At 44.2% G+C, this 17,079-nt stretch overlaps 1 protein-coding gene across 3 annotated transcripts in view; it reads right to left on the bottom strand.

Moving 5' to 3' along the window:
• Window positions 1–17,079, bottom strand: part of PLAC9 (placenta associated 9) — a 52,625-nt gene that overhangs the window by 5,810 nt on the left and 29,736 nt on the right. The window contains exons 1-2 of one of the 3 annotated variants that reach the window (XM_028729185.2): window positions 10,865–11,081; window positions 852–952 (exon numbers count right to left, since the gene is read on the bottom strand). In XM_028729185.2, the coding sequence (XP_028585018.1) occupies window positions 852–952; window positions 10,865–10,919 (156 nt within the window). In that variant the 5' untranslated portion in view covers window positions 10,920–11,081. Of the gene's footprint in view, window positions 1–851; window positions 953–10,864; window positions 11,082–17,079 lie in introns of those variants that run through there. The other 2 variants (XM_028729184.2, XM_028729187.2) reach the window with 2 other exon arrangements.

Genomic DNA, 17,079 nt, shown 5'->3' with positions numbered 1-17,079 from the left:
GAGAAGCTTCTGCTTTCTTCAAAGCCACACCAGAGGGAGTGCATCCTGAGGCTCGCATGAGCTCATTCTCATACCTCTGAATGTTCCATGCAAATACAGCCAGTGAGGGGTTCTTATACGTTGCTGTAAACACATACAAACAGAAGTAAAATAAAAGTGCTGTGTGCAAAACATGTGGATGAATAATCAAGGCAAGAATGTATTTGACAATCAGATTTCTGCCCAAAGGTTTCATGCACAGTCGTACCTTGGTTGTCGAACGCCTTGGTACTCCTATGTTTCGGCTCCCGAACGATCGAAACCCAGAAGTGAGTGTTCTGGTTTTTGAATGTTTTTTTGGAAGCCAAATGTCCAACAGGGCTTCCGCGGCTTCTGATTGGCTGCAGGAGGTTACTGCAGCCAATCAGAAGTCATGCTTTGGTTTCCAAACATTTTGGAAGTCAAACAGACTTCTGGAACAGATTCCGTTCAACTTCCAAGGTACAACTGTACTCCCAAAAGTGATCATGGATTATTTGCATCCACAATGCATGAGCTGTAATAATGAATCTATAGCCCTGCTTGCTGGTATACTGTCACGTCTAATTGCCCCTGAACCTTCCCAGCACAGTAGTTCATATATTATTTGTAAGTGTCTAAAGCAAGATTCATGAAAAGAAAGATGTTGTATTCCCCACCCCACCTCAGTGTGACACAATTACAGATCTCTTGCCCCTTTGACTGCGACCCATATTTTGTGGAAATCCTCAGTCAAACCTGGTATTTTAAGTGAGCCATTTTGGAGAGGTACCAAGGAACAGACTGGAAGAGTAACTTTGGCCTGTAACATTGCTCTGCTATGATCGCCTTACCTCTTGGATAGTATCTAAGCGCTTATGAATTGTATTGTGTTCATCACACCAGTCATTCTGTTCCAAACTCCCTGGGAGATCAGTGACAGGATCAGCAGCAACTGCAAGAGGTGGGAAAGCAAGCAATATTAAAACTTTGCCTAGGCCTTGTTTTGTTATTCCACACTATATTTAGGTTTTGCAAAAGTACTTAGAATCCCCCATGTGTGGGAACATCCACTGAAGAGTTGAACTCTTAAGGGTTCCACAATTCAGAAGAACTGGGACCTCCTATAGCATCAAAGCTCATTAGGGGTGACTCACCACAAAGATGACCTCTTCTTTCTAAAGTTTACTAGTGTGTGGAGGGAAATATGCCAAAGATCACAACTGTGTGGTTTTTCAATGTAATACCAAGAGAACAGAACAGGGAACTGAACTCTGTTAGAGTAAGTGACATTATTTATTGGTTGGTTGATCATCTCAGTCGCCCTCCTCTACACATGTTCCAGCTTGTCAATATCCTTCTTAAATTGTGGTGGCCAGAACTAGACACGGTATTCCATTTCTGGTCTGACCAAGGCAGAATAGAGTGGTACTATTACTTCTCTTGATCTTGACACTATACAGTGGTACCTCGGGTTACATACACTTCAGATTACAGACTCCGCTAACCCAGAAATAGTGCCTCAGGTTAAGAACTTTGCTTCAGGATGAGAACAGAAATTGTGCAGCAGAGGTGCAGCGGCAGCAGGAGGCCCCATTAGCTAAAGTGGTACCTCAGGTTAAGAACAGACCTCCAGAACAAATTAAGTTCTTAACCCAAGGTACCACTGTACTTTTGTTGATGCAGCCTGGAATTGCATTAGCTTTTTTTGCTGCTGCATCACACTGCTGACTTGTGTTAAGCTTGTGGACTAGATCCTCAATAAATATTGTTCGTAATATTTATATTGTTTACATCAATAATATTCTGTTGTTGTTAAACATAAGAACAGAAACTGGAGCGCTGTGAGATTAGGCGCATCAGGCCACATAGCGCTAGATTCTAGGAATGTTTACTCTGGCTAACTGAATTCAAGATGACTTACCCAGCAGTAAATTAGTATTAGTGCTAACTCTTTACACAGGTTTCTTTATTTTGCCTTTAGCATTGTTTTTATATGAGGGAAGCTGTCTCCTCATAATGCAACACAAAGATCTCTTTTTAAATCTTTATGGAAAGAAAAACAACATGTAATTAAAGAGTAGGGAAAAGGCCCTCCTCAAATATTTGGGCCAACCATCAAACCTTAAAAGGTTTTAGTGGAGGCCCCACCCATTTCTATGTGGAACTCGCTTGCCTCAAAGTCAGGAAAGTTGGTTAAAAGTGTGTGTAACACTAAACCACCACTGAGCTTTGGAAAATGTTTTTCAGGGGGGGACAGCAAATGTCAACAATGTATTCCCTGACTTAATATGAAAGAGGCCACTTTACACAGGAAACTCCCAAGATGTTACTATAAAATAAGTACAAATGCTGCCAGTTTAAGAAAATGTAGGCTGTCAGCAGGTTTTTAACTTGGCATGGCAACTCTGGCCTGTGGCTGGTATGTATAATCACCTCAATGAGAAATAATGGAATTTCCAAAAAGAATTTATTTCCATTAATTTACTTCCAGAGAGCATATCCCACAGATCCGTCGTATACTTTGTCCCTGCACAACACTGAAAAGTTTTCAGCTTTAAAACTCATCTAAAAACTTCATGCCGCCACAACCTTTTCCTCCCTGCCTGGTTATCCTTTGTTGCAAAACAGTCTTCAGTCATTTCACGTCTGCTGCCCAAAATGTTCACCTCTTCTATCACTCAGGCATATGACTCCCCTCCTCAAATTCCTACCCTGGTTTCCTACATCCAGTGAAATCTCTTCACCTCTCCAGTGGCGTAGCGTGGGTTGTCAGCACCCGGGGCAAGGCAAGTAATTTGCGGCCCCTAACCCGTGGATTTGCGCCCCCTAACCCGTGGATTTGCGCCCCCTAACCCATGGATTTGCCCTAACCCCAGATGTTGCGCCCGGTGCGGCCGGCCCCCCCTGCACCCCCCACGCTACGCCACTGCACCTCTCAAGTGCTTTTTTCCCCTGGGGGACGCAGGGGGACACATACCCCTAAACAGTTTGTGAATCTTTGTACTTTTGTCCATTTACTGTACAGTCATACCTCGGGTTACAGACGCTTCAGGTTGTGTTTTTTCAGGTTACGAACCGCCGAAACCCAGAAGTACCGGAACGGGTTACTTCCGGGTTTCGGCGGCTGCGCATGCGCATAAGCGCTAAATCATGCTTTGCACATGCGCAGAAGCGCTGAATTGCAACCCGCGCGTGCGCAGATGTGCAGCTGCAGGTTGCAAACGTGCATCCCGCAGGGATCACATTCGCAACCCGAGCATCCACTGTATTTATTTTTCCTGAACTATAAAATGGTGATTTTCTTGAGTCAAAATGAGAGTCCCCCTAAACATTTTTTAGGGGTACATTTTTTAAAGAAAAAAAACACTGCCTCTCTCAGAACAGCCTTAGCGTCCATAGGTAGGTTAGGCTGAAACCTGATTAACTGGTCCAAGGTCATTGGGCAAGTTTCTGGGCTGAGTGGCGACTGGAACATGGGTCTCTCAAGTCCTAATCCAACACTAAGGATTAACAACAATACCATGCCAACTATTGCTTTGCTCAACAATGTAAACAGATGAGAGAAAAAGGCAGACAGCATTTTTATTTTGGAATTAACTTTCAAACCACATAATAATTAATGTGAGTTATTATAATTAAAGAGGCAACGTTCCTAGCTGTAGGACACAGAGCCACACACAGCACAATACAACCAGAATAACCATTTCCACATGTGATATCAACATCTGCTTGGAATTTCTTGGGCCACTGAGTAAGAAGCATGGCAGGTTCAAGGTTTTTTGCTGAATGCTTCCCTGGACTCATTGTGACTTAGTCCTGATTAAAATATTTCTGTTTTCACTTATGCTGGGGAAACCTCAGCAAGTTTAAAATCCTGTTTTTTAATGTATTGGGTACAGCAGATAAGGGAGGGGGGAAATAGAGTTTTGAGTGAAGTAATCACATGAGCACAAGCAGTGGCGTGTAGAAAATGGTCTTTTCAAAATAACAGCTACCAGAAGGCTGGTTCAGATGTGACATTCATGTTTTAGGCATGCAAGCTCCTCCCTCTTCCATCTTTCCTTCACCAGGATCTCTGCATCAAAGCTGGCACACAGGGAAAGCGTAGTTCACAAGCCCAACACTCATTTCTGGCTTCAGATCTTCACAAAGATAAGAACGTTTTGCCTGACTCCAAACTGGGACAAAACGTCTAAACTTGAACATGTTGTGCCCAAGCTTAAGTGGACTGCATCTTGCTTAAATCTCATTTAACAAGCAGGCGGAAATAGGGCTTTGGAGGTGTAGGGTTCATCCAAGGCGATCTGAAATAGAGTCCTTGGACTGCTTCTGCTTCCCTGCCCATCCATTCCAGATAGCCTTTCTTGCTAAAGTTTGTGGATATCTCTACTTTGTGGGGTGGGGGGCAGAACTGGACTAATTGCTCTTTAAATGTAAATTTGAGCTGCACTGCATTTGTCCCACCTTCAGAAAATGCACCTATCCCAAGATGAGGCAGCACACACACCTTCAAAGAGAGGGAAACGTTGAGCTGCTTTTTTATATATATAGTTTTGCCCAAAATTGTTGAGCTTTTTGGTAAATTCACCAAAAAAAATAATGAAGTTTTTGAGCTGTTTTTAAGAAACATAGTCAAAAACAACACTGCCAATATGAGTTGGATTTTCCCGGACATTTTTAGTGATTTTTGCCCAGACACAGATATGTCCAGGAAATTCCAGACATATGGCAACCCTACTAGACACCAAACCACCCCTTCTCACCTGGAGACCCTACCACGCTCTCCTCCAATGCCTTTGTTAGCAGCCTAATGCCAAAATTTATGAGGTCCAACCACCAACTTGCCAGAGGAAATCCTTTGCTTGCTATTTGTGTGTGTGTGTGTGTGTGTTATGCCGTTGCTAAAATACAGACATGGAGGGGCAGAAGCAGTGAAAATGGTGACAAGCCAAAGAGGCGAAGTTTCCTCATAAGCCTGAATAATTTGGTTCAGGCTGTTTCTTGTGGTTGCTATCTTCTGTACTGTAGCGTGAGCTAGAGCCTCATAAAGCAGCAGGGTGGAACGTAAGTTCTGATAGAACAAAACAAAGATTCTTAACAGTGGATTGCAGCCAAGGGTGAGAGTTGATTTCTAAAAAGAAATCTGGGAGCTGATTATACTGAGGTCATTCTCTCCAGCAGAGACCATTTCTTATGCACGGCCTATTTTGATTAATGAAAAAAACAACCCACCATTTCTTTTCTTAGATATGTAGCCTCTTTTTTTCCCTTTTTTTTAAAATATATTTATTAAGATTTTCAAAGTATTACAAAATGAAAAAAGAAAAAAGAAAAATACAAAATAAAAATAGTTAAAAACAATTCCATCTTTCCATTACTTATCTTTCATTTGCTTGTTTCCCGGACCTCCTCACACCTCCCTTTTTTGTATTCCAATTCAATTTGTTAATTCAGCAAATCCTTTCCCTCTTTGTTTATCCTAATCTTTAATCTTAAAATATTATAACATTAAATTTTAACCTATTAATAATCCATTTTTTCATATTCCTTATAGCATTATAGCTAAGAACCACTTAACTTCTTATCCAACATCATTCTAACATTCATTAATTTTACAGTATTTCTTTTCTTAGATATGTAGCCTCAAAGCAGCAATTGTCAAATTGTTCCTGGTGCATTCTCAGTTAACACAGTATGGCTGTCAGGCCCAATGGGTCTGGCTCGTTCCCATGTAAACTGAGTCAACCATCTCCCTGGGATCCTCTCCAATGCACAAAGATTCCTCCTCTAGCAAAGCAACGTGAAACAGGTTCCTTGGAAAATATAGGGACCTGAATGCATGTCTCTCTTATATCGTGAGGTCAAACAAAAGATCCATAGAGCCGAGGTGATTTTTGCCTGGGTGTTTTTGTCCCACTCGGTTTCGTTTACTTGACAACGTCCCCTCTGTCCAAAATATTACGTCAGGGAAATAAGAACTTGCTTGGCTTAATTCTGTGCTTGCTTTGGCTATCCTTCCTTGCGCTCAGGAAGAAGATAAATATTTCTGAGAGGACTAAGAGCATTTTCAATTGCTCTTCAGTGGTAGATGGAGTTGTGTGTCTGTGTGATTATGGTGATACTTAGCACCGATAAGAGTTCTTCAGAGTGTTCAAAGTACTTTACATATATTACTTTGGAGTTATAATTCCGACAAGCCTGTAAGATCTGAGCTCCCTGGAATAGTCCATACCCTCCAAGTGTCCCGATTTTCCAGGGATAGTCCCGGAATTACAAAAGTCATCTTGGCTTCTGATTGGATCCTGGAATGTCCTTATTTACCCTGCCAGTGCCGCCGTAGCTGAGCCTGGAGAGGAGGATGAGCCAGGGCTTGTTCCGAGCAGTGACAGTGGCTGCCAGGAGCATCCCGTGGCCTCTCCATGGCCAATGATGCCAGCCTCCTCCCTTGGGGAGCTTGTAGCGGCTGCTGGAGAGTGAGCGAGGAGGCGGAGAGGCTGCCGCTGCCATGGCCCAGCCCTGTGTGACGTGCCAGCTCTCTGAGAGGCACGCAAAGGGCAGGGCTGCCCTGGGAGGGAAGAAAGTCTTGACTTTAAAAATAATAATACTTTGCATGTTTGCATCTAAGCTTGCCCCCTTCCAAAATTTACTTATAGGGGTCTGTTTTTCTTTGCGTAAATCTACCAAAGAATAAAATAAAAGCGGGGTCAAGGGGTTTTCTCAGGACGGTGGAGTGTCCTGTTGACATAGTTGTATTGGCACCTGCCCTTCTTCAGATAGGAAATGCTCTGCGGCAGGGGTGAGAAACACAACAATGGGAGTGTCTAGTGGGAAAAGTCCCTATTTTCATCTGTGGGATGCTGGAGGGTATTCATTTGTACTCTGCCTTTTGGATCCAAAGTTTCTCCCCCAGCTGGCTACATCTTTCAGTTGCTAACCCATAAAACCTCCCAATTAACCATAAAAAACAGCGATCTCTAACAACGAAAGCTAAAACCCAACCAAAACGAAACAATCATTCATCAATATGTATTTACTTGATTTGTGTTTGCCATTGTGAAAACTTGCCTCCAACTCCATCTCATAAAATCAGAATCACTTCAAGCCCATGAAGTTACTGTAGGGATAAAATCTTGATTGTGCTATTTGCATTCTAATAATGGGAGCCAAAACCACTGCAGACCACAGTTTTGTGGGTTGTGATGGGAATATAAACCTTAGGATTTGTGGGGTTTTTAAAAAAAAATATGTTGCTAATATTTCTCAGTGGGGTAGCTGTGTTAAGTCTCTTACAGCAAACACAACAAAGAGTCTTGTGGTACCTTAAAGACTAACAAATGTGTTGTGGCCACAATAATGTTGGTTTGGCTGTTCCAGACTCACTTATAGATTTCACTAGAGGACTGTTCAGAGCTATGGAGTCTTAATTAAAACTGTAGCAGACATGGTAAGCTTCTGCATCTTCTGTAAAACCTTTCACACTTGTGCCCATATTATATTTTTATTACTTTAAGGTAAAAGTAGTTGCCATCTATTCCCACACCCTTGCCACAGACTGAGGGAAATTTTCTCTTGTACTCCTCAGGAAAAAACTTCTGCTGTAACTGAATATTAGAAGTTTGCAGCTGCCAGAAAGAAATAGCAACCACTAAGAAAGCTGTTTTAGGCACATCTGAGAGTTTGCATGTGCACTAATGTGATTTGAGGTTGGTTGGTTTTTTTAATCTGCAGAGCCCATCGCAAAATGCTTTGGAGATTCCCCTCAGGACAAAACTAGAGGTGATGGTGAACCCAGGTATATCCCTATATATCCCAAACATGCATATAATAGGGGGCAGATGACCGTTGTTGTTTTTTAGAGTACAAGGGGAGCACAGGTGTTGGGCACGAAATCCTCTGTACCTGCCCATCACCTCCTTTCCCTCTCACTGCACTGTCCTCCCAGCTTGGCATCTAAGCACTATGAAGGTTAAAAGTGCTTCTGGGAACAGGTTGAAGGGACATAAGCCATAAAGATGGGGAGGGTTCACCATCTGCCCACCACCTCCAGAACACATACAGAGTGGCTGGGGGGGCCCAGCCAGATGGGTGGGGTATAAATAGTAACATTATCATCATCATCATCAACCTCATCATCATTATTATACACTTGCGTGCTCCTCTTGCTCTAAACAACAGAACACATCCACACCGTTCACGGAGGATTGTCACAGACCTCGATTTAAATTAGTGGGCTTCTTGCCACACAGTTTGTTTATCCCTTGATGTCTAGTACTGAGCTACTTAAGAAGAACAAATTATAATAAATAATTTGCTGTGTAATTATGGGAGTTTGCTGTCTGAAAAAACGCAAGTTCTCTAAAACCTTGGGCACGTTGAACAGGCTGCCTAGTTCTTTGCATCCTGCGCATTATCCTTGGGCACCACAGTTTTCACTTCAATAATACTTAGTATTTGAAGGTACCTGCGCATGTGTGTGCAGGAGCTGGTTTCTATGTGTGCATATTTCTTGCTGAATGGGGAATTGTGTGTGCAGTGTTTGCAATTCCACAGCACGCTCCACTGCTGGTTTGGGAAGCTGTGTACAAGGGGTGTTAGCTGCCATCCATATGTATCCTGCAGCTATCCTGTTATTTGTTACAAAATACTTTGTTATGATGCATTTCCCCACAAAACAGTTTTGATCCGAACTGAGAAAGAAAAACTGCCTGGCTGTGTTTTAAGCCAGTACAGTGGTACCTCGGGTTAAGTACTTAATTTGTTCCGGAGGTCCGTTCTTAACCTGAAAGTGCTCTTAACCTGAAGCACCACTTTAGCTAATGGGGCCTCCCGCTGCCACCGTGCTGCTGAAGCATGATTTCTGTTCTCATCCTGAAGCAAAGTTCTTAACCCAAGGTACTATTTCTGGGTTAGCGGAGTCTGTAACCTGAAGCGTATGTAACCTGAAGCGTATGTAACCCGAGGTACCACTGTAATGTGTACACATCCTCAAGGCACAAAGCAACTCAAGAAGGTAGTACAACTAAAGCAGATCCAAAAGAGGAAAGTGGGTGGGTGGGGGGGAATCCAAATCAACAAGTAAAGTCCCAACTTGAATGTATTTCAAGTGAAAGGTCTTATTTTGCAACTGTGTCTGCATTTAGTGCTGCCTGCCAATCAACTGATCTGCCTGCAAGTTGGATTAGTTCCATGGCATTCTCCACAAGTGCTCAAAGGTTTACCTCAGTAATTCTTATAACAGCCCTGTAAGGTAATTCTACATTTTTATTATTATTCCCATACTGCAGATTTGAGGCCAAGGTTGAGAGACAGTGGCTTGATCTGGCAACTGAGAACAGAGGCAGGAATTGTCCTGACTTATAGCATATTACTCACTGCTTCTAAGTAAAGGTAAAGGTACCCCTGCCCGTACGGGCCAGTCTTGACAGACTCTGGGGTTGTGCACCCATCTCACTTAAGAGGCCAGGGGCCAGCGCTGTCCGGAGACACTTCCGGGTCATGTGGCCAGCGTGACAAAGCTGCATCTGGCGAGCCAGCGCAGCACACGGAAACGCCGTTTACCTTCCCGCCAGTAAGCGGTCCCTATTTATCTACTTGCACCCGGGGGTGCTTTCGAACTGCTAGGTTGGCAGGCGCTGGTACCGAGCAACGGGAGCGCACCCCGTCGCGGGGATTCGAACTGCCGACCTTTTGATTGGCAAGCCCTAGGCGCTGAGGCTTTTACCCACAGCGCCACCCACGTCACTGCTTCTACATAATGACTAAAGCAAACTCACAAGAGGGAAGTGAGGATCTACAAGTGGGATTTGCAGCCTATGTTTACTGTGATATAGGCTGGCAGGCAGCACCTATATACCTGGATAAAAGTAATTACCATAATGCTTGAAGAAATGCCGCAAAAACAACCTGTCTACACAGCCCTTCAGCATTTCTATGCAATACCGAAAGAACATAAAGCATAAGGGGAGGGGTAAATGTACCCAATGGAGACAGTGTAAGAGAAGCATGAAAGCCTACCCCATGGCAAAAACAAAAATATTTGCAGATTTAAAGCAATGTCTAGCAAGGATTTTTATACCCTGTTCATTTCAGTGAGACAGTTAAACGCTGGCAAAATTTTCTTCTACTGAAATAAATTTTAGCCAAATCCTATGTAAATTAATTCAGAAGTGGGACCCAATAAATTCAACTAGACTCCAAAGTACGTATGCATAGAGCTGCACCCTTCATATTGTTTGCCTTTCTCTAGATTGCACCCTTATTCAAGAATGGCAGTGTGTGACACAAAGGTATCTTTAAAACATTTCTACATGCTAAAAGTCAAAGATCCAGCATCGTGCAAACCATGTTCCCTGCTACGATACACAGTCCAATAAAACAACTTAGAGTGGCAAACACAGCACTATTAACCAAGAAAAATCTTTAGAGGTAGGCTAACAAGCATCTTCATTACTAGCTTCTTGAAACACTGAAGTTCTCACAGCAATATAATTCTTAAGCTCTCCAAAACTGAATGCTGTTCAGAGGGCCATATGACTGACTGACAAAAGTGAATCGCACTTGAACCTGCATACCATTTTGGTGATATTACTCTGACTTTTGGCGAAGCCTGACAAGCACTGCATATTTTTGAGCCCTGTAAAATTTTATAGTTTGCGTCTATAAAACACGATCTCCAATTGCACAGAGGTCATGCTTATTATATAGGGCTTTCCTTATGTGAACTTCAGAAGTTAAAATCTCCCATTCTTTTGAACCAAGAATGAGCACATTGTATTTCTATCCATCTCTATCGATTTGCTTCCGATGGCTGCTCTTCCCTCGAGCAGATAATGCTTCTACAAGCTGCCAGTTTTGAAAGACTTACCCAATCCTTGTCCATTCAGCATTAAAATAAAAAGCAGAGGCCAAATGCAAAGCATAGTTTCAGAGGCTCCGTCCGGAGGAATCTCTCCTGGTCCAGCAGATGAAGAGAAATAAGCAGCCTCTCTCCTCAGTATGCACTGGCCCTCTGCAGAACAGTTTGGATTGGCAGCCGGAGAATTGGGAGGAAATAGTCTCTGGCTGCTGAGCCAAGTTTCTTAGGCGGTCCTCGCCTTCCTTTCTCCCCACCCCCATCCAAGCCACCCTTTAAACTCCACATAGGGACCAGTCACCCAGGGAAACTCGTTCTAGGCCAAATCTGCTGAAGCAAAAAGTGGGGCGTGTAAGAGTTTATTTACTTCTATGGAGCATGAATGGAATGTGCCGAAAAAGAGCTCCACTGAATACAACCAATTGGATCAAGCACAAAGCAGCTGCCTTGGATTTCTGTATGCATAGTTTTTAATCACTCTGCAGGAGAGAACAAAGTGGGGTTTACCAGTCAGGCCTATTATTACTTGTTTGATTAGATTTCTTTAAGAATTCCACTCTGTCTTGAAAGCTCAGCGCAGATTACCATAGTTCCAGTATTTTACATGTAAAGTAAAGGACCCCTGACCATTAGGTCCAGTCATGACCGACTCTGGGGTTGCGGCGCTCATCTCACTTTATTGGCCGAGGGAGCCGGCGTACAGCTTCCGGGTCATGTGGCCAGCATGACAAAGCTGCTTCTGGCGAATGAGAGCAGCGCACAGAAACGCCGTTTACCTTCCCACCGGAGCAGTACCTATTTATCTACTTGCACTTTGACATGCTTTTGAACTGCTAGGTTGGCAGGAGCTGGGACCGAGAAATGGCAGCTCACCCAGTCACGGGGATTTGAACCGCCGACCTCCTGATCAGCAAGTCCTAGGCTCTGTGGTTTAGACCACAGCGCCACCCGCGTCCCTACATGTACTCACAAACTTAAGATTCCCCGCAGAAACATAAATCAGAGGCATAGGAAATAGGCTTCATACCACGTCAGACAAATAATTTATCACACCCAGCATTGTCTACAACAGAGATGGGGAACCTTTTGGGCTTCAGAGGCCAGATTCCACCCTGGGGGCCAACATTGACAGTGGGTGGGACAATTCACCTGCTCAAATCCCTTGTGTGGGTTTCCACACAAGGAATTTTGAAAGCTAGCTGGCTATCAGCTGCTTGGGAACTGCAGCACAAGGGGAATTGCCTGCCTTACGCTTCCCGCTTTGGAAAGCCCAAAGCATAGTACTGGCAAAACATGGGTGTATCCAGGATTTATGTTGGGGGGGGGGGGTCAGGACACCCACCTGTCGTCATCATCCTCTGTCTGGCTCCATCTAGCAGATTTGGAATGAAATGTCTCAGCAACTCTTTTAAATTACTTTCTTTTGACCCCAACTGCTCAGAAAAATCTCTCAAAACCTTTCTACAATTTCTACTTTTAGTTAAGTATCCTTATTTATTTACTTGATTTAAGGCGCAGCTGCCCCCCTGTTCCCCCCAAATATGCCCATGTGACAGAGCACTTCTTCCCCTACCCATCAACTGTTTGGGGGTGGGGGGAGTGAAAGAACGCTGCATTTTTCAAGTATTGGCTGTGCAAGGGAGAAGTCCTTCTCACAGCCAAGGCCTGCAATGGGTATTTACGACCCCCAGACATCAGCTGACAAGCGGGGAAGGGGGGGAGGTCAAATCCTGATGATTTGGCTACACATGCCTGTTCCCTGCTGTGAACAGGCACTCACAGTGAACACAAAATCAAGAGAATTCTGCTCTTTTGTCTTTCCCATCAGCTGATGTCATGAGATGCACAAGCTGATTGACAACTGGGTGTGGTTTGGGGGAAATAATATCATGGGACAAGACTGACCTGCGGACTGGGGGTCCCCCACTCTGGTCTACACTGGCTGGAATTCCAGCAAATCCGTTATGTCTTGAGCTTGAATCCCAGAACAATAGGCAGGTAGGATTCTAGAATGAAGCAACTTGATTGGCCAGTAGGAGCTGTCCAATCTGGCTCCAGTAGGGGAGTTTGAATCAGCCTATCAGGCGTGACTGATGGTGTAAATAAGGTATATATAGCCCGGGGTCTGGGCGGGGCAAAGACACGGGATGATTGACTGTTTTCACTATGAGCTGAAATAAACACATGAAAACCCGATGGCTCTACACTGAATAAAATCTCAAGGGTCTCTAGGTGGCGTCTTTCAAACTCCTCCCTGGAAATGCTGGGGATGGAACCTGGGGTCTCTTGCGTACAAAACAATCTCTTGGCCACTATATTTCACTAAAATGGTTTATCAACTGCTGTATTAATTTATTACTGTTGTACTTTTACCCCACCCTTTCTCCAAGGAGATCTCAGGGCAGCAGCCATAGGAATGGCCACATTTTACTTGAACATCAGCCCAGAGGGGTTGCTTAGGCTAATACGGGGGGGGGGGGGACGGGACCTGTGCTCCTCCAGATGCTGTACAACTCTCAACATCTCTCATCAATGGCTATACAGTGGTACCTCGGGTTAAGTACTTAATTCATTCTGGAGGTCCGTACTTAACCTGAAACTGTTCTTAACCTGAAGCACCACTTTAGCTAATGGAGCCTCCTGCTGCCGCCGCGCCGCCGGAGCACGATTTCTGTTCTCATCCTAAAGCAAAGTTCTTAACCCGAAGTAATATTTCTGGGTTAGCGGAGTCTGTAACCTGAAGCGTATGTAACCTGAAGCATATGTAACCCAAGGTACCACTGTACTGCCTGGGGCTGGTGGGAGCTGGAGCCCAACAACAAAAACACATGTAAAAAATAGGGACTGGGTGTTTTTAAACAACAACAACCACCACCACCATCCAACAATTTAAAATACAGCTGCAATTTTGCCATACAGTCTTCTTCAGTGGTGGAGATTGTTTACTGCTTCAGAATGGATCCAGAATACACAATAGCTCAGGCTTCTTTAAACAGGGATGTAAACAAAACTGGGATACTGCATGTTCCATGCCACTGAAGAAGACTGTGTTCAAAATGCATTTGGCAGCAGAAAGTGGTGTTAATTTGCAAGATATTTTGGGAAATCGTTTATTCCCTATACATTCAGAAACTTCATAAGGGATCATAACCCAATTTTGCATGGTGGTCCCCAGGAGCACAAGCCCTTTTGGGGGGGCCCGATGTCCAAAAAAAGCAGAGTCCCTTCAATTTAACCCCAATACCAGTTATGTATCAGCAGAACTACCTCAAAAAGTGTGTGTTATTTTCCATTTGAGCAGCAGCAGTAGTCAAAAACTATGCCACAAACAGGCTGACATTTTTGAATAGTCTTCAACAGCAGAGAAAAGCACATTAAAACAGAAAGCACTATGGCAGGGGTTTTCAGTCTTTTGGGGGCCACGTTTAGAAGTCTGGAAAAACTGTTGTTGGCACTACCATAAAATGGTTGTCATTGGAGGGGTGCGGTGGCTGCACAGTAACAAATGGCTGCTGATCTGACCTGCCTTTTCATAAAGGAGAAATCACTCCCCAAGGAAATGAGTGCAAGACGGAGGTTGAGGCTGAGCCCCAGATACAAAACCACATGCTTGCCTTTACAAAGCACAACAGAACAACCCATTTCACAGAAAGGAAACTGACAATGCTTACTATACCAAAGGATGCTCCCGTGTCTTAAATAGTTGAATGGCAGAGTTTGTTCTGCAGCACATTTTAAGGCCATTTTCAACCTTTCTGTACCCTCTCTTAGTTTTATGAGTCTGTCTGTTTAAATAAGAATTATCTTCCCACACATGATTCCAAGTATAATAATAGCAGTAAAGCACACTGGTGTTTTGTTAAAGAGCAACTCAAGAGAAGTATTCAATTCAAAATAATGCCACAGATTTTTGGCACAATAATAGCCTGGAAAGCAAAAGCATTCCTTCGTATCTTTAGTCCTAATATGGACTATTCTGAGAAACTAGTGAAATCATGTGAATAAGAGATCTGAGCAAAATCTGAGATTCAGTAATACCTTCAAGATGACAGCAGGTGCAGGGACTATCACCCTAATGCAATAGCCAGCGTTTTTATCCTAACTGGTTAGGTGTTGAGAGAGTGGGGACATGGCTGCTAAGCAACTGCCACCCCAATCCCTCAATTCTACTGGATATCAGTAACAACAAATTCATAATTTTTTTTGCAAAGATCATAAAATGGCAAAAAAGTGTACATACCCTTCAGTTGCAAAAGGAGAGAAAATGAATGCTGATGAATCCAATACACACTGTATAACATTATATATATAATTTCCCTTGGCTATAGTAGATATTTTCAGGGGGTGCTAATGTGGAGTTATAGGCACTAGGTTCCTGGGAGGGTTTCTATACCTTCCAGAGTTGAGTAGAAGAGAGAATCTTGGCAGTTGCTGCTCTTATGATGGTGCAGCTGGGGGCCAGAAAAATGGCAGGTTGCTGTTAAAGGTACAGAAGCAGGACCTGTGAAAACCTAAAAGGGAAGCAAGGTCTAGGGTGGGTGTTGTAATACCACCCATCTTACAGGCAGGTTGTATATATGTGTAAATGAAACCCTATATCCTAAAGACACAATAGTCTCTGCTGACTTGCATTCCAAGGACACCAGACCTCTGGGACCCCTGGAGTCTGTCACTGCTCAGACTGAGGTGGCATTTAACAATATGTCTAATGTACATTCAGAGTTCAGCCCCAGACAGTTTGGCTGATGGTTGGGGGTGACGGGAGTTTGGAGGGCCACGAGTTTTCCTAACCCTGAACTATCCCAATGGCACAGACACTGCAAAACAACTCGCTGCATAGTCACATGTCCAAGAACAACTGGCCTGTATAACGATGCATATAACTACCTAATGAGAACCATGTGTCATGAGGGGAGGGGGCACTGGGAGGCCTCCCTGAAGAGCCAAGTCTGTTCAAGCACAATACGGCTTGTACTACGCTGAGACAAACTGCCAGCAGCGAGTGAGTCAGCCTTCTGAAAAAATGTCTTTGGGGGTTTTCAGTGCCAATATCTGGTGCTAAGTATTGTTTGCCGAAGCTGAGAAAAGCTACACTGGTTCCAGGCCTGCCCTTCAGGACTGCTTGAAGAAAGGTGGGGCTTTGTAGTGACAAAGTGTGGTCTGTTTTCTGTTTTTAAAAGAGAAGTTGGTTAAATTTCCCAAACTGAGCCCAAAGTTGAAGGCTGTGCAACACACATGCTCCCTTTCTGCTGTGTGACCATATGCCATCAGCTGCCTGTGTCCACTTCAGTAGGACAAATACTGAAGTAGTTTAGAGATGGATCTCCTAGATCAGCCTTTCCCAAACTTGGGTCTCCAGCTGTCTTTGGACTACAACTCCCATCATCCCCAGCTGGCAGGACCAGTAGCCAGGGATGATGGGAACTGTACTCCAAAACCTGCTGGAGACCCAAGTTTGGGAAACCCTGTCCTAGATGATGGGCAGTGCCCAACATTTGCTTCCTGAGACGACACCTGAATCACATTGGTGATGTCACCCTTGAAAAATGGTTTCTTTGGAAGGTCCAGCCACAGCAGAGAAGGGTGGGCATGCATTTGCAACATATCCGATGTGCATAACACGGATGGGGTATGTTTTATAGGTTCCAAGATCAGGAAGTGCCCATGGTCAATATGTGCTTGCATTTTTGTGGTACTTTTCATTGACATCTGGGCAATAGTTAGACATAGAAACGGAGGTGCAGTGAGAATACCTGGGATGGTCCAAAGTCAGCTAGCAGCAGACTTTGTATCGAATACATGTCAACTCTCTCTCTTACTATTTCAAAGAAGCCAGTAGCTGCTAATGTTGTGAGTGCAGCTGCCCTCCTAACCCTGCCATCATTGCTGCTTACCTGGACTTGGCAGGGTCAGAGCAGTGGCAAAGTTGGAGCTGTGCAAGTAAATGGGTAGGACCACTGCCACTAATTTGGAGTTCCCACAAAGCCCTGATCTTGACGCTGCCCCGCCCTCGACCTATCCAGGTAAGTAGCAGCAACACTGGTGTCAGGAGGGCAGCTCCACCCCACTGCAGTCACCACTGCTATATTTTAAGCTTATTGGAACTTAAAAGGTAAAGGTAAAGGGACCCCTGACCATTAGGTCCAGTCGTGACCTACTCTGGGGTTGCGGCGCTCATCTCACTTTATTGGCCGAGGGAGCCAGCGTTTGTCCGCAGACAGCTTCCG

This window comes from Podarcis muralis, chromosome 6 (genome assembly GCF_964188315.1).
Source record: "Podarcis muralis chromosome 6, rPodMur119.hap1.1, whole genome shotgun sequence".
NCBI lineage: Eukaryota > Metazoa > Chordata > Lepidosauria > Squamata > Lacertidae > Podarcis > Podarcis muralis.
The sequence above is the reverse complement of the archived record's forward strand: the minus strand, read 5'-3'. Positions and strand labels throughout refer to the sequence as shown.